The sequence below is a fragment of the Oncorhynchus kisutch genome, linkage group LG24 (assembly GCF_002021735.2).
Source record: "Oncorhynchus kisutch isolate 150728-3 linkage group LG24, Okis_V2, whole genome shotgun sequence".
Taxonomy (NCBI): Eukaryota; Metazoa; Chordata; class Actinopteri; order Salmoniformes; family Salmonidae; genus Oncorhynchus; species Oncorhynchus kisutch.
The window spans coordinates 29447991-29473587 of NC_034197.2; the positions used below are offsets into that span (position 1 = coordinate 29447991).

At 42.8% G+C, this 25597-nt stretch overlaps 1 protein-coding gene across 5 annotated transcripts in view; it reads right to left on the minus strand.

The window, feature by feature from the left end:
• The window catches only part of LOC109869568 (poly(rC)-binding protein 4), a 63926-nt gene that overhangs the window by 1068 nt on the left and 37261 nt on the right, over positions 1 to 25597 (minus strand). For 3 of the 5 annotated variants that reach the window (XM_020459797.2, XM_020459794.2, XM_020459795.2), the window contains 8 exons: positions 24795 to 24926; positions 20511 to 20639; positions 19059 to 19133; positions 18072 to 18143; positions 13748 to 13804; positions 13472 to 13589; positions 12661 to 12704; positions 5588 to 5757 (listed from right to left, as the gene is read on the minus strand). In XM_020459797.2, the coding sequence (XP_020315386.1) occupies positions 5588 to 5757; positions 12661 to 12704; positions 13472 to 13589; positions 13748 to 13804; positions 18072 to 18143; positions 19059 to 19133; positions 20511 to 20639; positions 24795 to 24926 (797 nt within the window). The remainder of the gene's footprint in view (positions 1 to 5587; positions 5758 to 12660; positions 12705 to 13471; positions 13590 to 13747; positions 13805 to 18071; positions 18144 to 19058; positions 19134 to 20510; positions 20640 to 24794; positions 24927 to 25597) is intronic. The other 2 variants (XM_020459796.2, XM_031804118.1) reach the window with 1 other exon arrangement.

The window sequence follows — 25597 nt, forward strand, 5'->3', positions numbered from 1 at the left end:
CGAGTGGCTTTCGATACAATAGAATAGAATACAGTACAATGCAATACATTGCAATACAATACAGATCTATGAATTCTCTAAGGGATTATTACCAGAACAAGAGAACAACTGCATCATTACCGCATATCACCATGTTATTTAAAGGTCCAATGCAGCCGTTTTGATCTAAATATAAAATTATTTCTGGGCAACAATGAAGTACTGTTATTTTTTTCAATTAAAATGGTGAAAAAATAACCCCAAAAATACTGCATGCAACAATGCAACAATTTCAAAGATTTCACTGAGTTACAGTTCATATAAGGAAATCAGACAATTTCAATAAACGAATTAAGCCCTAATCTATGGATTTCACATGACTGGGAATACAGATACAGTATCTCACAGATACCTTAAATAAAAGGTAGGGGTGTGGATCAGAAAACCAGTCAGTATCTGGTGTGACCACCATTTGCCTCAGCAGTGCAAAATATCCTCTATATGCATAGAGTTGATCAGGCTGTTGATTGTGGCCTGTTAAATGTTCTCCCACTCCTCTTCAATGGTTGTGCAAAGTTGCTGGATATAGGCGGGAACTGGAACACGCTGTCAACATTCCAGTGCATCCCACACATGCTCAATGGGTGATATGTCTGGTGAGTATGTGGGCCATGGAAGAACTGGGACATTTTCAGCTTCCGGGAATTGTGTCCAGATCCTTGTGACATTGGGCCGTGCATTATCATGCTGAAACATGAGGTGATGGTTGTGGATGAACGGCAAGACAGTGGGCCTCAGGAACACGTCACGGTAGCTCTGTGCATTCAAATTCAATAAAATGCAATTGCGTTAATTGTCCGTAGCTTATGCCTGCTGATATCATAACCCCACCACCACCATCGGCCACTATGTTCACAACTTTGAGAAAAGCAAACCATTTGCCCATGACACCATACATGTGGTCGTGAAGCTGGTTGGACATACTGCCAAATTTTGGAGGTGGCTTATGGTAGAAAAATGAACATAAAATTCTCTGGCAGCAACTCTGGTAGACATTCCTGCAGTCAGCATGCCAATTGCATGCTCCCTCAAAACTTGAGACATCTGTGGAATTGTGTTGTGTGACAAAACTGCACATTTTAGAGTGGCCTTTGATTCAAATCAAATGAAATACAACCGAATACAACCGTGAAATGCTTACTTAGAAGCCCTTAACCAACGGTGCAGTTCAAGAAGAGTTTAAAAAATATTTACCAATTAGACAAAAATTTAAAGTAACACAATAAGAATAACAATAACGGGACTATATACAAGGGGCACCGGTACCGAGTCAGTGGGGGGGTGGTCAATGTAATATGTCCGGAACGATTTTTCTTGAATTGATCAATAGTCTTAAGGCTTGGGGGTAGAAACTGTTGAGGAGCCTTTTGGTCATAGACTTGGCACTCCGGTACCGCTTACCATGCAGTAGCAGAGAAAACAGTCTATAACTTGGGTGACTGGAGTCTCTGACAATTTTATGTTTTATGACACTGCCTATTATATAGGTCCTGGATGGCAGGAAGCTTGGCCCCAGTGATGTACTGGGCCGTTCGCACTACCCTCTGTAGCGCCTTACGGTCAGATGCCAAGCAGTTGCCATACCAGGCGGTGATATATCCGGTCAGGATGCTCTCGATGGTGCAGCTGGAGAACCTTTTGAGGATCTAGGGACCCATGCCAAATCTTTTCAGTCTCCTGAGGGGGAAAGGTTTGGTCGTGCCCTCTTCATGACTGTCTTGGTATGTTTGGACCATGATAGTTGTTGGTGATGTGGACACCAAGGAACTTGAAACTCTTGACCCGATCCACTACAGCCCCGTCGATGTTAATGGGGGTCTGTTCGGCCTGACTTTTCCTGTAGTCCACGATCAGCTCCTTTGTCTTGCTCACACTGAGGGAGAGGTTGTTGTCATGGCACCACACTGCCAATTCTCTGACCTCTTCCCTATAGGCTGTCTCATCGTTGTAGGTGATCAGGCCTACCACTGTTGTGTCATCCGCAAACTTAATGATGGTGTTGGAGTCGTGTTTGGACATGCATTTGTGGGCGAACAGGGAAAACAGGAGGGGACAAAGTACTCACCTTTGAAGGGTCCCAGTGTTAAGGATCAGCGTGTCAGATGTTTTGTTGCCTACTCTTACCACCTGGGGGCAGCCCATCAGGAAGTCCAGGATCCAGTTGCAGAGGGAGGTGTTTAGTCCTTAGCTTAGTGATGAACTTTGTGGGCACTATGGTGTTGAATTCTGAGCTGTAGACAATGAACAGCATTCTCACATAGGTTTTCCTTTTGTCCAGGTAAGAAAGGGCAGTGTGGAGTGCGATTGAGATTGCATCATCTGTGGATCTGTTGGGGCGGTATGCGAATTGGAGTGGGTCTAGGGTGTCCGGGAGGATGCTGTTGATGTGAGCCATGGCCAGCCTTTCAAAGCAATTCATGGCTACGTGAGTGCCATGGGACGGTAATCATTTAGGCAGGTTATCTTCACTTCCTTGGACACAGGGACTATGGTGGTCTGCTTGAAACATGTAGGTATTACAGACTTGGTCAGGGAGAGGTTGAAAATGTCAGTGCAGACACTTGACAGTTGGTCAGCGCATGCTTTGAGTACATGTCCTGATAATCCGTCTGGCCCAGCGGCTTTGTGAATGTTGACCTGTTTTTGTTCACATCGGCTACAGAGAGCATTATCACACAGTCATCCAGAACAGCTGGTGCTCTCGTGCATGCTTCAGTGTTGCTTGCCCCGAAGCGAGCATAAAAGGCATTTAGCTTGTCTGGTAGGCTCGTGTCACTGGGCAGCTCGCGGCTGTGCTTCCCTTTGTAGTCTGTAATAGTTGTCAAGCTTGCCAAAGCTTTCGACTCTGTCAATCACCATATTCTTGTCGGCAGACTCAGTAGCCTCGGTTTTTCTCATGACTGCCTTGCCTGGTACACCAACTACTTTGCAAACAGAGTTCAGTGTGTCAAATCGGAGGGCATGCTGTCCAGTCCTCTGGCAGTCTCTATGGGGGTGCCACAGGGTTCAATTCTCGGGCCGACTCTTTTCTCTGTATATATTAATGATGTTGCTCTTGCTGCGGGCGATTCCCTGATCCACCTCTACGCAGACGACACCATTCTGTATACTTCCGGCCCGTCCTTGGACACTGTGCTATCTAACCTCCAAACGAGCTTCAATGCCATACAACACTCCTTCCGTGGCCTCCAACTGCTCTTAAACGCTAGTAAAACCAAATGAATGCTTTTCAACCGTTCGCTGCCTGCACCCGCGCGCCCGACTAGCATCACCACCCTGGATGGTTCCGACCTAGAATATGTGGACATCTATAAGTACCTAGGTGTCTGGCTAGACTGTAAATTCTCCTTCCAGACTCATATCAAACATCTCCAATCTAAAATCAAATCTAGAGTCGGCTTTCTATTCCGCACGCCTCACGCCGCCAAACTTATCCTAGGAAAACTGACTATCCTACCGATCCTCGACTTCGGCGATGTCATCTACAAAATAGCTTCCAACACTCTACTCAGCAAACTGGATGCAGTCTATCACAGTGCCATCCATTTTGTTACTAAAGCACCTTATACCACCTACCACTGCGACCTGTATGCTCTAGTCGGCTGGCCCTCGCTACATATTCGTCGCCAGACCCACTGGCTCCAGGTCATCTACAAGTCCATGCTAGGTAAAGCTCCGCCTTATCTCAGTTCACTGGTCACGATGGCAACACCCACCCGTAGCACGCGCTCCAGCAGGTGTATCTCACTGATCATCCCTAAATCCAACACCTCATTTGGCCGCCTTTCGTTCCAGTTCTCTGCTGCCTGTGACTGGAACGAATTGCAAAAATCGCTGAAGTTGGAGACTTTTATCTCCCTCACCAATTTCAAACATCTGCTCTCTGAGCAGCTAACCGATCGCTGCAGCTGTACATAGTCTATCGGTAAATAGCCCACATAATTTTACCTACCTCATCCCCATACTCTTTTTATTTATTTACTTTTCTGCTCTTTTGCACACCAATATCTCTACCTGTACATGACCATCTGATCATTTATCACTCCAGTGTTAATCTGCAAAATTGTAATTATTCGCCTACCTCCTCATGCCTTTTGCACACAATGTATATAGACTCTCTTTTTTTTCTACTGTGTTACTGACTTGTTAATTGTTTACTCCATGTGTAACTCTGTTGTCTGTTCACACGGCTATGCTTTATCTTGGCCAGGTCGCAGTTGCAAATGAGAACTTGTTCTCAACTAGCCTACCTGGTTAAATAAAGGTAAAATGAAAAAAAAGCCCTGCTACATCCGACGAGCGTCAGAGCCAGTGTAGTAGGATTCAATCTTAATCCTGTATTGCCGCTTTGCTTGTTTGATGGTTCATCTGAGGGCATAGTGGGATTTCTTATGAGTGTCTGGATTAGTCTCCCACTCCTTGAAAGCGGCAGCTCTACCCATTTAGCTCCGTGCAGATGTTGCCTGTAATCCATGGCTTCTGATTTGGGTATGTACGTACAGTCACTGTGGGGACAACGTGGTCGATGCACTTATTGATGAAGCCTATAACTGAGGTGGTGCACTCCTCAATGCCATTGGATGAATCCCGGAACATATTCCAGTCTGTGCTGGCAAAACAGTCTTGTAGTGTAGCATCCGCGTCATCTGACCCCTTCTGTATTGAGCGAGTCACTGGTACTTCCTGCTTTAGTTTTTGCTTGTAAGCGGGAATCCGGAGGATAGAATTATGGTCAGATTTTCAGATTTGTATGTGGAGTAAAGGTGGTCTAGGATTTTCTTTTCTCTGGTTGCACATGTGACATGTAGGTAACAATAGTAGCTCATCAATTTTATTGGATGGGAGAATGTAAAACGTCAGCCATGTTCTTCGGTGCCATCTTAATATTAAGATGCACAAGGTGCACCTGTGTAATGATCATGCTGTTTAATCAGCTTCTTGATATGCCACACCTGTCAGGTGGATGGATTATCGTAGCAAAGGAGAAATGCTTACTAACAGGGATGTAAACAAATTTGTGCACAAAATTTGAAAAATTAGCCTTTTGAGCTCATGGAACATTTCTGGGATCTTTTATTTCAGCTCATGAAACATGGGACCAACACTTTACATGTTGCGTTTATATTTTTGTTCAGTGTAGATTCTTAGCAAATAACAATTTCTCAAGCAATAATTTAGCTAGGACTGTCTGAGAGTGGTCTGAAGGGAGAGGGGGAAAACTGAAAACTAGCCGTTATTGGCAGAGAGGTTTGGAACTCTCTTTCTTATTGATACCTTAACTAATTTAGCACCTGGTGATGTCACAAATAAGGCCAAAACTCTACCCAATCAAAACAGGCAGAAATTTCAGGTGGTTTTACAAACAGCTCTTACACTAAAAGGGCATTATCATAATTTTCACCCTATTAATCCTCATAGCGTGGAAATATATATAAAACACCGAAAAATCACATTTAACCTTTGCCCTTAACAGTTATGGAAACAGAATCACCTCTCCCTCCCCCGGCACTGATTGGTTAGACTGGATCGCATCAGCCAGTGGCCTTACCAGGAGGTGATGAGGTACTGGGCCAGGTTGATGCTGACTGGTGTGCCTGTAATGGTGACGTGACGGTCACTGGTCCCGTCTAGCTGGCTGCCAATCTTGATCTGAGCCCCCGACATCTGCCTGATCTCATTGATCTTAGCGCCCTGCCGGCCGATGATCGAGCCTATCAGCTGCAAGAGATAGATAGATAGATAGGTAGATAGATGGAGTGGAGGATGGATGGATGGATGGATGGATGGAGAGCTATATGCAGTGGATATCTGTGCAGAGAGTCTCAGCACTTGATTGCATTCAGATTGTCTAAGAGTTATTTATTACGTTGCAATTGTTTCGAGAGTTGTTTCAAAAGTCTCAATATTGCAATACATCAAACAAAGCTACTGTAGGCTATATGACAGTGGTGTTGATGATGCTGAGTATGCTAACTATTAATAATGATAAACTGCAGACAATACTTGTGAAAGCTTGTGTTGAGAATGTGTGTACATGTTTTTATTGGCCTTCTACAGTTTGTGTATGAAATGTACACCTCTCTAAACATTGTGATCACATTGTTTGTCTGCAATGGCCCCGTCATCTATCATGCATGTCAAACACACAGTTTTTCCAACCTCTTCCTTAATTGCAGTGCTCCATGCCCCAATAAAACAGACAGGAGAGAGAGAGAGAGAGGGGGGGGGGGCACATTTGCCTCTCATTAATCTGAATGGCTAAAAGGTTATTGATTTCCATCGCCGTGGCGACTTCGCAAACAAATCACTTCCCGAACACGACCCAGAATAGAGGCATCTCTCGGCTAATAGAAAACCTAATGGGAAAATAATTCAAAACATAACACCCGGCTGGTTTGTCTCTTTTTATCTGACATTAGATTATAAAATACTGACATTTGTTTATAAGATGCTGACATTAGTTTATAAGATGCTGACATTAGTTTATAAGATGCTGACATTAGATTCTAAGATTCTGACATTAGTTTATAAGATGCTGACATTAGATTCTAAGATTCTGACATTAGTTTATAAGATGCTGACATTAGATTATAAGATGCTGACATTAGTTTATAAGATGCTGACATTAGATTCTAAGATTCTGACATTAGTTTATAAGATTCTGACATTAGTTTATAAGATGCTGACATTAGATTAGAAGATGCTGACATTAGATTAGAAGATACTGACATTAGTTTATAAGATGCTGACATTAGATTATAAAATACTGACATTAGTTTATAAAATACTGACATTAGATTAGAAGATGCTGACATTAGATTAGAAGATGCTGACATTAGATTAGAAGATGCTGACATTAGATTAGAAGATGCTGACATTAGATTAGAAGATACTGACATTAGTTTATAAGATGCTGACATTAGACTATAAGATACTGACATTAGTTTATAAGATGCTGACATTAGTTTAAAAGATGCTGACATTAGTTTCAATGATACTGACATTCGTTTTTAAGATGCTGACAATAGTTTATAAGATACTGACATTAGTTTATAAGATGCTGACATTAGTTTCAATGATACTGACATTAGTTTCAATGATACTGACATTAGTTTATAAGATGCTGACATTAGTTTCAATGATACTGACATTCATTTCTAAGATGCTGACATTAGTTTCTAAGGTGCTGACATTAGTTTATAAAATGCTGACATTAGTTTCAATGATACTGACATTAGTTTATAAGATGCTGACATTAGTTTCGATGATACTGACATTAGTTTATAAGATGCTGACATTAGTTTCTAAGATGCTGACATTAGTTTATAAGATGCTGACATTAGTTTATAAGATGCTGACATTAGTTTCAATGATACTGACATTAGTTTATAAGATGCTGACATTAGTTTCAATGATACTGACATTAGTTTATAAGATGCTGACATTAGTTTATAAGATACTGACATTAGTTTCAATGATACTGACATTAGTTTATAAGATGCTGACATTAGGTTATAAGATGCTGACATTAGTTTATAAGATGCTGACAATAGTTTACATGATGCTAACATCAGTTTATTCGGGGTCTTAGCTAACATTCTCAGCAGGGCCAAGGCCAGAGGATAATGCTAGGTTTAGGTTAAATTAAATGATAAATGAAAATAAATGATAAACAACAATATAGATAAAAAAAGTTTAAAAAAAGGTGTGCAGGTGTGGTTGGAAGCCCAAGGGCTTGTAAAACTATTTACAATATACAGTACTAGTCAAAAGTTTGGGCACATCTAATCATTCCAGGGTTTTTCTTTATTTTGACTATTTTCTACATTATAGAATAATAGTGAAGACATTACAACTATGAAATATCACATATGAAATCATGTAGTAACCACAAAAATATAAATATATTTTATATTTGAGATTCCTCAAAGTAGCCACCCTCTGCCTTGACGTCACCTGGAAGGCATTTAAATTAAAAGGTGTGCCTTGTTAAAAGTTAATTTGTGGAATTTCTTTCCTTCTTAATGCGTTTGAAACAATCATTTGTGTTGTGACAAGTTAGGGGTGGTATACAGAAGATAGCCCTATCCTGAGTGGCGCAGCGGTATAAGGCACTGCATCTCAGTGCTAGAGGCATCACTACCGGCCGTGATTGGGAGTCCCATAGGGTGGCGCACAATTGGCCCAGCGTCATCTGGGTTTGGTCGGTGTAGGCAGTCATTGTAAATACGAATTTGTTCTTAACTGACTTGCCTAGTTAAATAAAGGTACAATTTAAAACATAAATAAATAAGGAAAATTGGCTAAAAGACCAAATCCTTATTACGGCAAGAACAGCTCAAATAAACAAAGAGAAACGACAGTCCATTATTACTTTTAAGACATGAAGGTCAGTCAATCTGGAAAATGTCAAGAACTTTGAACGTTTCTTCAAGTGCAGTTGCAAAATTGAGATGGTTTGGGATGAGAGGGAAGGAAAAGCAGGCAACAAGTGCTCAGCATATGTGGGAACTCCTTCAAGTCTGTTGGAAAAGCATTCCAGGTGAAGCTGGTTGAGAGAATGCCAAGAGTGTGCAAAGATGTCATCAAGGCAACGGGTGGCTACTTAGAAGAGGTTTGTGCGGGATTATTCTTTTATTCTTTTATTGATGTAGCTCCGTGAGATTATGCCCTATTTCTTGTTTTCGCGGATTTAATAAGAGTGTGTTATTGTCTGAGCTTTGTTTGTTCCTCCGTGCGTTTGTACGGGTTCTCTGTTGTCGAGGGCGTTTTACTTTTTTTGATTGTGCCATACCTGTGTTGGTGGACTTGCCAATTAAAGTACGCTTCTCAGACATCCATGCTCTCCTGCACCTACCTCCTAACGCAAGGAGATGGCATATGTAGGTAGGAGGCATATGTAATGGCCCAGACAATATTATAGCAAATGAGATATGGGTAAATTAAGCTATAGTAAAGAGTTAAGCAAGCCTCATAAACCAAACCACAAATCTTTCTGATGATACCAACAGATTTAATCACTTTGCTGCAGAGAAATTTAATATGATCTTTCCAGGATAACTTTTCATCAAATAGAACATCAATTAGGAATCTAGTGGATGTGACATGTTCCATTTCATTCCAACCAGTTTGTTTATCTGGAACCATTCTGAAACCTAGGCTTAAGGATCAGTGTATAGGCCCAGGGTCTAAGCCTGAGTGCAGGGTGTCAGGCCCCAGAGGTAGAGGTTATGCTGTCAGATAAACGGCGAGAGGCCTAGACAGTGATGGAGTACTTCCAGTATGTGTGCTTTGGCAGCTTAACAACGGATGACTGATAGTGGCCACTGCGCCACACGCACACGCACACACACACACACACACACACCCACACACTGCTCTCCTGCTCCTGTCCTTCTCCCTATAATTCATATTCCTTCCTGAGAAGTCACTGTCCTGCTCAGCAGCATTTCATTGTTCGCACAGCATCATGGTTGGTCTCCCTGGCTATTATTGGCACATCATATTATTCAGGGAGCAGCTAGCTAGGTGTTGGCACAGCCCAGCCAGGCTTAAGAGCAACCCAGGGAGACGATGAGCAGCACTAGCACAGACCTGGGATCAGAGATAATGACCAGGACTCCCCCCTGCTGGGAGGGAGAATCAGTACCTCAGAACAATACATTAGTTCTGAGCAACTTGAATCAATTTGTCTTGATGCTTAATTGATTGTGAAAAATGAACTGCATTGGAAGTATAGGAAGACTTCTGTCTAGGCCATTGTAATCCCAAAACAATGTTGAGTAGAAGGCTTGTTTTGAATGTTTACAGGGCAATTTTCAGAGGTAATGTAGGAGCTCTAGGGGCTTCCGGATTTAGTGTAGATCCAGGTTAATAACATGCAGGTAATAGACCACTGTGTTCATTAGTGATTACCTTTGCTATGCAGGACATACACAGTACAGTAACACTGTATGCCTCACCTCAGCTGCTACTGTAACTGGCCTATATTTTCTTAGAATTCCAGCTGAATTTGTAATTTGAAAGGACACAGGAAGAAGGATAGGGTGGTGGGAGAGTCACCATTTTCTCCAGGCTAAATCTTCCCTGGGCAGAAGTACTGCTGACTAAAGCTCTCTCTCTCTCTCTCTCTCTCTCATCTATGTAGCCTCCTCCCTCCTTCTCTTTCTCTTTATTCAGCTGCACTAGTATGGAAGGGAACGACAGGGGAAAGCAAATACCTGGTGTGTGCACACCATATCGCTTTCACCGCTTCTATGTATTCAGATCAGTGCAGATGAAGATAAAAGAAAGCAGATGAGGAGAGGAAACCGTTTTAGAATATTGAGATGCACCCAGCCTAAATCTCCCACTGGACCTCTGAGAATGGATCCTAAATCCTCCACTGGTCTGCGGTCTTTGGTTTCTGCTATGCCTGAGAGAGCCAGAGACACAGAGAGAAAGAGAGAGAGGGCTCATCCAGGGCTATAAGTCCTCTCTGGAACAATGGCTGGAGCTTAGACTCAGCTGTCCCTGTCATGCACCACACTACAGTACCAGCCATTCCACTGACTGATTGGAAGGTTTGATACTTAAGGGTTTGCTGGAGAGAAGTGGTGACATTGTTCAAGAGTTATGTCTGGTTGGTTGGCATGCCATCTTAAACAGGAGAGCTTATTGCACTCTGTCATGGTACGATTCAGTTCAAGATTGTAGAGTACATGAAGTCTGATCAATTCACACAGTTGGACAGCCTATGCCAGTCAGTGCTAGATTATCACAGAGGACACATCAGGGTAGTGCCTTTCCCAATGTTTTACAGCATCTCCGTCTCTTGCTCTGTGATTGGAGAGGCATCACATGCTGTGTTTGAGTGAGAGGGAGAGGATCTCTAGCTGTTTTTTATTGTCTGTTTTGACAGCAGAGAGAGAGTGTGTAAGTAGGTCAGGGAACAAGAGAGGATTAACTGGGTACTCATGGGAGTCACTCCGAGACACTGCAGCTGGAACCCAGACAATAACACCAACGGATCCATATCTTCTCAAAATGCCCACGACCTTGGGTTACTCTGGGGTTAGAATGACTTGGATAATTTGTTTGTTGTCTCCCCTTCCCACCTTTGATGTTACCCAAGACCACAGTCTCTCGCACGCCTTGAAACTTCAAGCATCGGAGTTGTTTACATGTGTGATATGATGTTCCTGCTTCTGCTGCTGTTTGGTGTGTTTGTTATGAAACCTGCAGTAGACTTCTGCTACTGTTTGGTGTGTTGTTTGGTATTAAGCCTGCAGTAGACTTCTGCTGCTGTTTGGTTTGTTGTTTGGTATTAAGCCTGCAGTAGACTTCTGCTGCTGTTTGGTGTGTTGTTTGGTACTAAGCCTACAGTAGACTTCTGCTGCTGTTTGGTTTGTTGTTTGGTATTAAGCCTGCAGTAGACTTCTGCTGCTGTTTGGTGTGTTGTTTGGTATTAAGCCTGCAGTAGACTTCTGCTGCTGTTTGGTGTGTTTGGTATTAAGCCTGCAGTAGACTTCTGCTGCTGTTTGGTGTGTTTGGTATTACGCCTGCAGTAGACCTCTGCTGCTGTTTGGTGTGTTGTTTGGTATTAAGCCTGCAGTAGACTTCTGCTGCTGTTTGGTGTGTTTGGTATTAAGCCTGCAGTAGACTTCTGCTGCTGTTTGGTGTGTTTGGTATTACGCCTGCAGTAGACCTCTGCTGCTGTTTGGTGTGTTGTTTGGTATTAAGCCTGCAGTAGACTTCTGCTGCTGTTTGGTGTGTTTGGTATTAAGCCTGCAGTAGACTTCTGCTGCTGTTTGGTGTGTTTGGTATTAAGCCTGCAGTAGACTTCTGCTGCTGTTTGGTGTGTTTGGTATTACGCCTGCAGTAGACTTCTGCTGCTGTTTGGTGTGTTGTTTGCTATTAAGCCTGCAGTAGACTTCTACTGCTGTTTGGTGTGTTTGGTATTAAGCCTGCAGTAGACTTGTGCTGCTGTTTGGTGTGTTGTTTGGTATGAAGCCTGCAGTAGACTTCTGCTGCTGTTTGGTGTGTTTGGTATTAAGCCTGCAGTAGACTTCTGCTGCTGTTTGGTGTGTTGTTTGGTATGAAGCCTGCAGTAGACTTCTGCTGCTGTTTGGTGTGTTCGGTATTAAGCCTGCAGTAGACTTCTGCTGCTGTTTGGTGTGTTGTTTGGTGTTAAGCCTGCAGTAGACTTCTGCTGCTCTTTGGTGTGTTGTTTGGTATTAAGCCTGCAGTAGACTTCTGCTGCTGTTTGGTGTGTTGTTTGGTATGAAGCCTGCAGTAGACTTCTGCTGCTGTTTGGTGTGTTGTTTGGTATTAAGCCTGCAGTAGACTTCTGCTGCTGTTTGGTGTGTTGTTTGGTATTAATCCTTCGGTAGATTGTTCTGGTTAAAAGCATTCAGGTTGGTAGTAAATTCCATTTCATTAAGTAAATTTAGGAGATGAACTGAAATTCTCATTCAATGATTGAAAAGTGGCAGTTATTTTCTATTAGTATTTTTCCAATTCCAATTCCAATCCTAGAATTGAATTGGTATTTCAATTCACCTCCGGAGTAGACTTAACCCGAAGGAGGTATGATAAAATAACTGACATGTAAAATGTAATATTGTTTAATTTACTGCTTACATCATTTGGAATAAGGAGCTCCTGCGATGAGTTTGAGTCCATTCCTAATGAGAGAGAGAATACGTGACTTAACAAACCCTTTCACACAGTCATTCATATATTAATCTTTTACATTTGGCTTGCAGGTCAAGCAAACCAGCAAAAATGACATGATACATGAGAAATATTTTTGGTGGTATAACGGCTAGATTTAGCTAAGCAGCTCATTTCCATTTGAATAGACTTCTGTTTAACACGCCATTGTGTATTTTATTTCTCCAGGCTCTATGATACTGGGGTGGAACACATCATTTCTTATAATAGTTCCCCTTTTCACTGCCAGATATGGAGAGCCATTTATGAGAGAAAACTGTTGGGAGCTTCTTCACATCTTCACTCCCACAAGCACATAATCAGCTGGGCTAATGACATGGATCCCTTCCCTCTCGCTACTGGAGAAACAGATACCAGATCTTAACAGGAGACGTTCTATCTCTGCTCATCATTCCCTGACAAACTGTTGATGTGACTGATATTTGGCAGCTGATAGGAAAACATGACTAATAGAATGAAAGATGATTACTGTAAATATCAAGCCAAAATCTAGCTCTTCTGTAGTTACTGAAAGCCAACCTGTTACACTAAGATCAGCATTCAAGAGAGGGCATTAGTTCTGGTCTGGATGTATACTGTCCGATGCCTAAGTCTCCTACAGCTTTACCTATTGCTACTCACACCTACAACAACTTGCACCTGTTACCCTTGTGAATATCCATATAGTTAAATGTATTTGACTGACATGTGGGCTAAATAAAGGACAGTAAACTCATACCGGATAGAATGGTTGTAGCCTGCTGGCACATGGTACTCTGCTGCATGTTCTGCTGCATGTTCTGCTGCATGTTCTGCTGCATGTTCTGCTGCATGGATAGCTGATGTAGCTTGGCCAACTAGGACACAAAGGGAGAAAGAACATATCAAATGACAGTGGGATTGTAAGGTTACTCGTAACAGTTCAATAGCAGTTTGGATACTTTGCGGTATAATAAATAAATGAAAGTATATTTATACTGCTAATGGTAACTACAGTATATATAACCCCACTTACCTCTGTATGAGGAATTCCATATTGGTTTTGTACAGTGTAGGCCTGGAAGAGATCACTCTACATTAGGCAAATGACAGTAATAAAACAGTGTTATGCCAATAACCACTTAGCAGACAGTGTATATAAGTGCATCACTGATATATCATATTTATACAGTTTACTATATCAACAATCGCTAAGTACACTACATATATAAAAATGTGGACACCCCTTCAAATGAGTGGATTTGGCTATTTCAGCCATACCAGTTGCTGACAGGTGTATAAAATCGAGCACACAGCCATGCAATTTCCATAGACAAACATTGGCAGTAGAATGGCCTTAAGGAAAATCTCAGTGACCTTCAACCATCATAGGATACCACCTTTCCAACAAATTTCTGCCCTGCTAGAGTTGCCCCAGTCAACTCTAAGTACTGTTATTGTGAAGTGGAAACATCTAGGAGCAACAACGGCTCAACCGTGAAGTGGTAGGCCACACAATCTTACAGAACGGGACCGCCGAGTGCTGAAGCACGTAGCATGTAAAAATGGTCTGTCTTCGGTTGAAACACTCACTATCAAGTTCCAAACTACCTCTGGAAGCAACGTCAGCACAATAACTGTTTGTCGGGAGCTTCATATATGGGGTTTCCATGGCCAAGCAGCAGCACACAAGCCTAAGATCACCATGCGCAATGCCAAGCATCGGCTGGAGTGGTGTAAAACTTGCCACCATTGGACTCTGCAGCAGTGGAAACACGTTCTCTGGAATGATGAATCACGCATCACCATCTGGCAGTCTGACTGACAAATCTGGGTTTGGCGAATGCCAGTAGAACCCTACCTGTTGGAATCCATAGTGCAAACTGTGTATGGTTTGGTGGAGGAAGAATAATGATCTGGGACTGTTTTTCATGGTTTGGGCCCCTTAGTACCAGTGAAGGGAAATCTTAATGATATAGCATACAAGGACAATCTAGATGATTCTGTGCTTCCTACTTTGTGGCAAAAGTTTTGGGAAGGCCCTTTCCTGTTTCAGCATGACAATGCCCCTGTGCACAAAGCAAGGTCCATACAGAAATGTTTTTTTCGAGATCGGTGTGGAAGAACTTGAATGGCCTACACAGAGCCCTGACCTCAAACCCATCGAACACCTTTGGGAGGAGTTGGAATGCCGACTGCAAGCCAGGCCTAATCACCCAACCTTACTAATGCACTTGTGGCTGAATGGAAGCAAGTCCCCGCAGCAATGTTCCAATGTCTAGTGGAAAGCCTTCCCAGAAGGATTGAGGCTGTTATAGCAGCAAAGGGGGGACCAACTACATTTTAATGCCTATGATTTTGGAATGAGATGTTCGACGAGCAGTTGTCTACATACTTCTGGCCATGTAGTGTGTGGGGGGGGCAAATACTTCTAAGATTTTGAATATTTTGAATAGAAACACAGAATGCCTTATGAAGGTCTTATAATAACTGCCATTTAGCAGACACTTTTATCAAAAGCAACTTACAGTCATGTGTGCATACATTTTACATATGGGTGGTCCCAGGAATTGATCCCACTACACTGGCATTACAAGCACCATGCTCTACCAACTGAGCTACAAAGGACCACAGTTGGTCATACTTTTTATGAACTTCATTATGAATTCCATACAATGCATGAATGTAATAAGCACAGCACAGGTAGCACATATAAGTTGGACATCATCAGGGGGTTGCAATTTAACCAACCTCCATACTCTGTAACATGCCCTCTGTAGTATCTCCACTCTCTGTTACCTCAACTCTCCTGCACTCTCTCTCCTTTCTTCTCCCTGTCCTTTCTCTCTCACCCCCCTTCCATGACTTTCCCTCCTTTCTCTCTTCTCCATCTCCCCATTCTTCCCCTCCTCTCTCTTCCCCTCCTCTCTCATCCATCTCTTCCCCTCCTCTCTCTGTTCCCTTCCTCTCTCTCCCCTCCTCCCAGCCCTCAGTTCTATCCTCCTACTCTCTCATTAGTCAGGGTGGTGTCCATGTATCCCCATGGTCAGGCCAGACAGCACTTAGCTAAACTAAATTCTGACCGCCGGCAGCAGTCTGACTTGTATTACCACTCCATGGCCATAATCTGGAGGAGAGGTTGTATATGCGCCCCTACTATGCACCAAAACCACACAATAAACTGGAAGAACAGGAAACATGGTCAGACCATGGCTAATACTGTCATATCTTGATCACTAGGAGAGACACAGCAGAATCAATAATCAGAATTGACAAAAGGGACCAGATCTAACCACTGGAAATGTTTCTTTTTTACAATTGGTTTGTTCAGTTATGTGTCAGAAGAACCGCGGGGGAGGCTCCCAGAGCCATTCTCAAATAAATGATTACAATAGCTAGCTACGGTGTGAATCACCACAGGCTGTTTCACCTCCCCGAGAACATCAAGAAGAGATGTGTTGCTATACATACAGTATCCATGTGTGTACTGTACAGGGCCCGTCAGGACCCTGGTGGTCCAGTGTAGGTGCTGGTTTTGCTGGTGACCAGTCTATGCTGTGGTTTTGTGGTGCCTGCAATGTGTTTTTATGATGACCAGTCTTCGCAGTGCTTTGCTGTGGTTTTGCTGGTGACCAGTCTTCGCTGTGTTTTTGTTGATGACCAGTCTATGCTGTGGTTTTGCTGGTGACCAGTCTATGCTGTGGTTTTGCTGGCGACCAGTCTATGCTGTGGTTTTGCTGGCGACCAGTCTATGCTGTGTTTTCGTGGTGCCTGCAATGTGTTTTTATGGTGACCAGTCTTCGCAGTGGTTTGCTGTGTTTTTGCTGGTGACCATCCTTCGCTGTGTTTTGCTGGTGACCATCCTTCGCTGTGTTTTTGCTGGTGACCATCCTTCGCTGTGTTTTGCTGGTGACCAGTCTTCGCTGTGTTTTTGTTGGTGACCAGTCTTCGCTGTGTTTTTGTTGGTGACCAGCCATTGCTGTGTTTTGGACACTGGTGACCAGCTTATGAAAAACCAAGTCACATCATGCTGGCTTGCAAAGTAATGTTTAATTCCTATGGAATTGAGCCAGACTGGGGATATCCAACAATTGTAACTTTTTTCCCCTCCTCCCCAAAAAAGCATAATGTCTGCCAGGGAATTTTTTTAATTGAAATAAATAAAACCATCTAAACTGGAACAACCATTTCAGTTACGGTTTGAATAAGTCCAACTAACAGATTGGATTGGTTTAGAACAATGTATGTTATTTACCTTTGTGTAGCATAAGATTACATAACAAATCAATGTACAGACAATTCAAAAAAGCAACTGCAATAGAGCATGCTGGGAAATATGATAATGATGAGACATCTGTGGCATTGTGTTGTGTGACAAAATGACACATTTTATTGTGGCCTTTTATTTTCACAGCACAAGGTGCACCTGTGTAAGGATCATGCTGTTTAAGCAGCTTCTTGATATGCCACACCTGTCAGGTGGATGGATTATCTTGGCGAAGGATACATTTAGACAAATTTGTGCTTAACATTTGAGAGAAATATGAGTTTTGTGCGTGTGGAAAATTTCAGGGATTTTTCTTTTTTCAGCTCATGAAACATGGGACCAACACTTTACATGTTGCGTTTATATTTTTGTTGACTGTAAAATCCAGTGTCCAAAACACAGCGAAGGCTGGTCATCAGTGTCCAAAACACAGCGAAGGCTGGTCACCAGCAAAACCAGCTAGACTATTCTGGTCAGACCACCTTGACCAACTAGACCATGCTGGTCAGACCACCTTGACCAACTAGACCATGATGGTCAGACCACCTTGACCAACTAGACCATGCTGGTCAGACCAGCTCTGACAAGCATCCAACCAGCACTGACTAGCATAGTTTATAGAGTTATAAACTCTAGGTCCCTATAGCCTATTTGTGACAGTTAGACTGATATGAAAAGATGAGGGGGTAATATGAAATGGTTGGTAGAGGGGTAATGGAATGCTTTGTGGTATTTAGTCACAGCAGTTATCATGTTTGTGATGCTATGTTGGAACAATGGCTGCAGATTAGGCTCAGCTGTTGTTTTAGAATATCAGGCCAATGATGTGCTACCCACTTTTTGACATCCCAGATTCACTTTCCAAACCCTATACCAACCTCATACACTGAGCTGTGAAGATTATTCTAGAACACCATGTAGCCTGTCAACTGCTTCATGTACTTCCCACATCAAATGTACAGTACTTTGTTTAATCCATTTTAATCAAATGGTTATTTTGTTCAATGTTATTATAGCTCAAAGTTCCACTTTGGACCACTTTTGTATTCATAGTTTGAGATGTTAGTGTAACCTCAGTTCATCTAACACTCACCTGCTGCAGGTCAAGCCCCCCCTGGGAGACTGAGTACAGAGGGTGGGGGGTAAAGTCTGATGCCTCAAACACCTGAGCATACACACAGGACACAGGGAGAACAAATATTCATTTGGCTTTTGAAGGAATCTCATTCGTTACATACTGTAAAGCAGAGGAGGCTAGTGGATTGAGCTATAGGAGGATGGGCTCATTGTAATGGCTGGAATAAACGGAATAGAGTAAAACATGTGGTTCCCATCTGTTTGATGTGTTTGACTCCGTTCCATTAATGCCATTACAATTAATCTGTCCTCTTATAGGTCCTCCCAGCAGCCTCCTCTGCTATAAACACAGAGTACTTAGGATAAGCAAAGCAGATACACTAATAGTAAAAACATGGAAGCTAAATTCATGTAATAAATCAAGGAGTACGAGCCTTTTAAAGTGTCATCCCAGAGCATTTTCAACATCATAAAACCATACAGATATATTGGTAAATTCCACCGACTACATTCATTTTCCAACTGAAATGTTTAACTGAAAACCTCTTCTGTTCCTCTGAAATGTAAAGTAAAATATTTAACATTTTTCTTCCTTCTGGAGTGTATTGACTGGACTTAAGATATCTTATTATGAGCACTCTCTCAACTCAATACCATGTCAGAGGCTCAGACAGCTCATATACTGTAACAGGGTTTGGATCCCCAGGACAGGCAGGCATAGCAACCAGGTTCCACCGCGGTCCAGCCCAACGCTAAAGGTCTATAGACAGTGGCTAAAATGTTTTAAACCATGGCGGTCCTGACATCTCCCCCACCCCCAATCTCATCCCCCTACACTCACACAAATACATACAAATAACCTCTTGTATTCACACTGGGTCAGGAACCATGAACCATAACTAGAGATCTTACATAGAATTGTGCTCTAAAGTCCCTCAATAAGTACACTGGACTATATTTCACACGATACATCTATACAGGGATGTGTTTGTGGTGTTCCCACCTGGTTGCCAGAGATGAGAAGTGCTCCTGGGGAGAGGCTGGGCCGGTAAGGAATAGTAGCACCTTTCGGGGGAGACTGGGGAGTCAAACAGAGGACAAGGTCTGGTGTGGTGACGTATCTAAACACCTTTAAACACTAAAATAAATATGACAAATGCAAGTAAAAAATGTGTGTGATGGATTTGATCTTTTAAATGTAGCTAATGTTGTGTCACTTATGCTGTATGGGAGGGAAAGAAATGGAGCAAATGGCGTTGAAGCAGGATGACAATGAATGGTGTATTAAACTACTAATGACATTTACATGACATTTGTCACCTTGTTTTTCTCATGGTGACATTAGTCATTAATTGAACAGTTCAACCATTGAAACAGCAGCTCTTTAGGGTTGATTGGATTGTTCTTGGGTTTGTTTGTTGGGTTAGGTTTGCCTTCCACACACACACACACACACACACACACACACACACACACACACACACACACACACACACACACACACACACACACACACACACACACACACACACACACACACACTTAACTGACAAAAACCTACTCCCATTCAGAGAGAACTCAGAAACTCACAAATTACAAAAGGAAACAAAAAATGGGTAAAACAACACACAGGAAGTTGTATAATTTATCATAAGGATGCATGCATGGTCTTCTGGAAATGTGGAGCATCTTATCTGCGGGAGCATATTCTTTGTATAACTTTGCATAATTTACATCCTGAAGCCAAAAGCAAGACCCTGCTGGAAGACAATCCTAATGAAAGTTGCATGCCTTTTGAAGAAAGCCCTGGAAAACTGGATCATACTAGCTGTTAGGCAGGTCCATGCAAAAAAGACTTGTACACATTGGAAGGAAATAATGCTCTGGGTAGTTTTTTTCCCTTTCCCCCCACTCCTGTTTCTCAAGAGAACAGTTGTTTAAAGGTGAACACACTTTGCTGCAGGTCAGTTTGTTTTTGGGTTAAGAGCTTGATGTTCTTTTCCAACAATGGAAAACTTGAGCCAGGGTGCTTTCCTCTGTGACTGCCTCATCAGGCTGCTCCATAATAAGGTTTCTCAGAGTCTAATAGGGTCCGCGAGCAAAGACCAGAGGATGCTGACTAATGTGTTCTGAGCCGAGGAGAAGTTCACTTTAGCTGGCTCTTCAGGACGGATGCTCCACATTTCCCTAAGGCTCAGATTAGTGGATCTGTTAGTGGCTATTATTACCTCTCATCTATATTCTTGGTATGGCAGTAATTCAATCAAATCAACACTATGGATAACACCCAAGCTGGACAAATATAACATTGCTCTTGTGCCACGAAAATGCCGAAACACTGTTATTGTTACTCCAGTAACAGTGTAGTGTAGGTTTGATTGAATTCCACCCATGGTTATGGATGTGTGTGTGTGAGGGGGATTGGAAAGGGAGAAGGAGAGAAACGGCGCCCCACCTCCAGGATTACAGTGCAGATGAGCTTGACACACTGGATTACAGAGTCCTGACTCCCCGATATCGTCACCCCTCGCTCAGTAGAGTTTGGCAGCAAATCCCCTGCCACCTGTATCTGTGCTCCGGTGCTCTGCCAATGATAGGGGTTTCAGGAAAGGATTACACTGATTCAGAAAGATTTGGCATTCTAATAATCACACTGACATTGGTCAATCTCTATGGTTTGTTGACCTTTAAAAAAAAAGTATGCTATTCTTGTCTATTGATGTTCTGTATTATGTTTCATGTTTTGTGTGAACCCCAGGAAAGAGTAGCTGCTGCTTTTGCAACAGCTAATGGGGATCATAATAAAATACCCCCAAAAATAGAAGGGTCGTTCCACAAAATGAGTCCCGTTTGGGTAGTGTAACTTAGTTTTTTTTTTAAACATTTATTTCACCAAATTTTTACACTCTGTCATGACAAGCACATGTTCAATTGAATAAAAAACATGTTTTCCCATCTCAAGAGGCACATTTATTTTTTGACAAATAAATTAACAGGGTTGACCGTAACAAGGTTTCATCTTAAATCAGCCATAAATCCTCTTGTGACAAGGGAATGGAAGCTTGTTGTGTGCAACAGGGAGGGGCAATTGAATTCAAGCTTCACAATTGATTGATTTCTTAAAAAATGTCTAGCCTGTCTATCTGTGAGTAACAGAGTTGACGAGTTATGTTTGACCCACTCAGTTTTCCACCACAAAACAGGAGAAAATGTCAAAAGAGAGTAGAACCAGCTCACCTGCTTTTACACTGATTTAACTATTAGATGTCCAATGTTTCTTTAGAAAAATATATTTAAAAAGGAATAGTTACAACATATTAAAACGAGAGTTCAGTTCATTCAGCTTCTTCAGGCAGAAGTTTGCATCCTGTAGCTCCAACTCCAAAAAGTTCTGGGACACCGTGAAGTCCATGGAGAACAAGAGCACCTCCTCCCAGCTGCCCACTGCACTGAGGCTAGGTAACACGGTCACCACTGATAAATCCATGATTATCGAAAACTTCAATAAGCATTTCTCAACGGCTGGCCATGCCTTCCGCCTGACTACTTCAACCTCGGCCAACAGCTCCGCCCCCCCCCGCAGCTCCTTGCCCAAGCCTCTCCAGGTTCTCCTTTAACCAAATCCAGATAGCAGATGTTCTGAAAGAGCTGCAAAACCTGGACCCGTACAAATCAGCTGGGCTTGACAATCTGGACCCTCTATTTCTGAAACTATCTGCCACCATTGTCGCAACCCCTATTACCAGCCTGTTCAACCTCTCTTTCATATCGTCTGAGATCCCCAAGGATTGGAAAGCTGCCGCAGTCATCCCCCTCTTCAAAGGGGGAGACACCCTGGACCCAAACTGTTACAGACCTATATCCATCCTGCCCTGCCTATCTAAGGTCTTCGAAAGCCAAGTCAACAAACAGGTCACTGACCATCTCGAATCCCACCGCACCTTCTCCGCTGTGCAATCTGGTTTCCGAGCCGGTCATGGGTGCACCTCAGCCACACTCAAGGTACTCAACGATATCATAACCACCATCGATAAAAGACAGTACTGTGCAGCCGTCTTCATCGACCTTGCCAAGGCTTTCGACTCTGTCAATCACCATATTCTTATCGGCAGACTCAGGAGCCTCGGTTTTTCGGATGACTGCCTTGCCTGGTTCACCAATTACTTTGCAGACAGAGTTCAGTGCGTCAAATCGGAGGGCATGCTGTCTGGTCCTCTGGCAGTCTCTATGGGGGTGCCACAGGGTTCAATTCTCGGGCCGACTCTTTTCTCTGTGTATATCAATGATGTTGCTCTTGCTGCGGGCGATTCCCTGATCCACCTCTACGCAGACGACACCATTCTATATACCTTCGGCCCGTCTTTGGACACTGTGCTATCTAACCTCCAAACAAGCTTCAATGCCATACAACACTCCTTCCGTGGCCTCCAACTGCTCTTAAACGCTAGTAAAACCAAATGCATGCTTTTCAACCGGTCGCTGCCTGCACCCGCATGCCTGACTAGCATCACCACCCTGGATGGTTCCGACCTAGAATATGTGGACGTCTATAAGTACCTAGGTGTCTGGCTAGACTGCAAACTCTCCTTCCAGACTCATATCAAACATCTCCAATCGAAAATCAAATCAAGAGTCGGCTTTCTATTCCGCAACAAAGCCTCCTTCACTCACGAAGCCAAGCTTACCCTAGTAAAACTGACTATCCTACCGATCCTCGACTTCGGCGATGTCATCTACAAAATGGCTTCCAACACTCTACTCAGCAAACTGGATGCAGTCTATCACAGTGCCATCCGTTTTGTCACTAAAGCACCTTATACCACCCACCACTGCGACTTGTATGCTCTAGTCGGCTGGCCCTCGCTACATATTCGTCGCCAGACCCACTGGCTCCAGGTCATCTACAAGTCCATGCTAGGTAAAGCTCTGCCTTATCTCAGCTCACTGGTCACGATGGCAACACCCATCCGTAGCACCAGCAGGTGTATCTCACTGATCATCCCTAAAGCCAACACCTCATTTGGCCGCCTTTCGTTCCAGTACTCTGCTGCCTGTGACTGGAACGAATTGCAAAAATCGCTGAAGTTGGAGACTTTTATCTCCCTCACCAACTTCAAACATCAGCTATCTGAGCAGCTAACCGATCGCTGCAGCTGTACATAGTCTATTGGTAAATAGCCCACCCTTTTTCACCTACCTCATCCCCATACTGTTTTTATTTATTTACTTTTCTGCTCTTTTGCACACCAATATCTCTACCTGTACATGACCATCTGATCATTCATCACTCCAGTGTTAATCTGCAAAATTGTAATTATTTGCCTACCTCCTCATGCCTTTTGCACACATTGTATATAGACTCCCCCTTTGGTTTCTACTGTGTTATTGACTTGTTAATTGTTTACTCCATGTGTAACTCTTTGTTGTCTGCTCACACTGCTATGCTTTATCTTGGCCAGGTCACAGTTGCAAATGAGAACTTGTTCTCAACTAGCCTACCTGGTTAAATAAAGGTGAAATAAAAAAATAAATAAAAATGTAACAGACCTTACAATGTGGGTCAGGTGAACATTTTTTTTAACCTTAAAATGAATCACTAATCACATGAAATAAAAAGTAATCTTCAGAAATGACTTTGTAAAAGCAACAAAATAACTAGGGCTTTACAATGATGGTGAAAACCTGGATAAATGTTGGAGTTAAGTGGATTAAAATCTTCAGAGAAGTCACAGAGAGTGCACAGAGATGTATTTATCATAATAAATGTATTCATAATAAAAATCATATTTATTGAATGTTCCATGTGGTCTATATTAAAGGGCACTTCATTTAATATAACAGGCTTTTAAAATCATCCAACATCGGAGCATCATTTCTACTTAAAATATCAAAGGGGACATTTTGTGGAATGACCCAGAGATGAAAAAAGGGGTTTTCCCCCTCATTTCACAGAGTAAGCTTAGTGACTTTGTGATAAGCTTAGCACTAAACCTTGGGTGGTCATGGATGGATGGATGTAAAGACCTGCATACAAATAGCAGTGCTCTGCAAGTAAAATCAGCTTGCAGTAGAGTCAAGGCACAGTGCAACTGCATCTCTATTTGAACAAACAGAATACATAGCGCATCCTGACCACAGGATATCGTGTATGGTTCCCGATAGTGGCTTAGTGCCCCTGAGATAAACACAAACCAGACATGAAACAGACTGGCATATAGTCGCCTGGAGCGCTGATCAGGGAAGGGACTAACTATCTCCCCACTCTGGCTACAGTCACGTAAAATGGCTGACTTTTTTTTTACTCTAAAGGGACTTGTTTCTTGCCTCAAGTCAACCATGTTTTTGATATTTTCCACCAACTCAATCATCATCCCTTTATCGTAGCTTTCTTTAAACAAGTGTCAGCTCATCCAGATACGAAGCTGTGGACAGAGGTGATAGGGAGGTATGACGAGGATCCTCAATTTAGCTAGCCTGGGTGCCAGTTTGTTTTTGCTTTGGGGCTCTATTCAATCTGTATTGCTGAAACATTACAGATTATGTGATAGAAATGTAAAGGTCATTTCCTATTGAGCTGACATATGCAGCGTATACCGTGAATGCAGTCTCTGCTAACGTGGGAACATTGCCTTTACATTTCAATCCTGCTGTAACGTTGAGCTTCCTTGATATGGAATGAATAGAGACCATGGTTAACTTGTGGTAACTGAATGCAGGTAGATATTCTGAAGTCTCTCACCTCTCTGATCTCCCTGATCTTGGCCCCTCCCTTGCCAATAAGGGAGCCACACTGGCTGGCTGGGATGACTAGTCGTAGGGTCACTGGGGGTTTGCTGCTGATGGTGCCGTTGGCCACCAGTGTAGTGAGGTCCTGGAGAGAGGGTTGAAAAGAAGGGGGAAAAGATAGAGACAGGGACAGAGGAAGAGAGAGAGAGAGAAAGATGGATGATAAGTCATTGATGGCATAATACCTAAAAACCCCGGCTTCTATTGAACGGGGGTCTTGAGTGGCCCTGTAAAGGTAAAGCCTTGGCCTCAATCAGGTTGTTTAAAATGTCCCTTCATTTGACCAGGTAATTAACCAGGTAGCCTCTCCTTCACTCCGGTGTGGGCGGAGATTGAGCTGGTAATTAATGAACAGTCAGGCTCCCTAAGCCTTTGAAATGTAAATGGCCCTCGCTATCTCTGTCCATCAGCGAACATCCCAATAACTCAGCCTGAATACAAGTCTCTCCCCCTCTCTCTCCGTATGCCCTGGCAGAATGCAACGCACACCACATCTATTTCAAACAGAATGCGTTAACTAGGCGGTGTGCAATAATAATTTCACGTACTTTACAGAGGTGCCCTCCAGGTGATTTGAGCAAAAAAACATTTATTTCTCCAACAATTCTTGTAGGCCTACTTTTTAAATAGAAAACCCATGTATCTAATGCAGCTATGATCCTTGGTTTTCTCTCAGTGTCTTTATTAAGTGAGGTGGAAAGATCTAGGCAACATGGCTGACGTGGAGTTGTCTCAATATATGAGGAGCACGTAGCT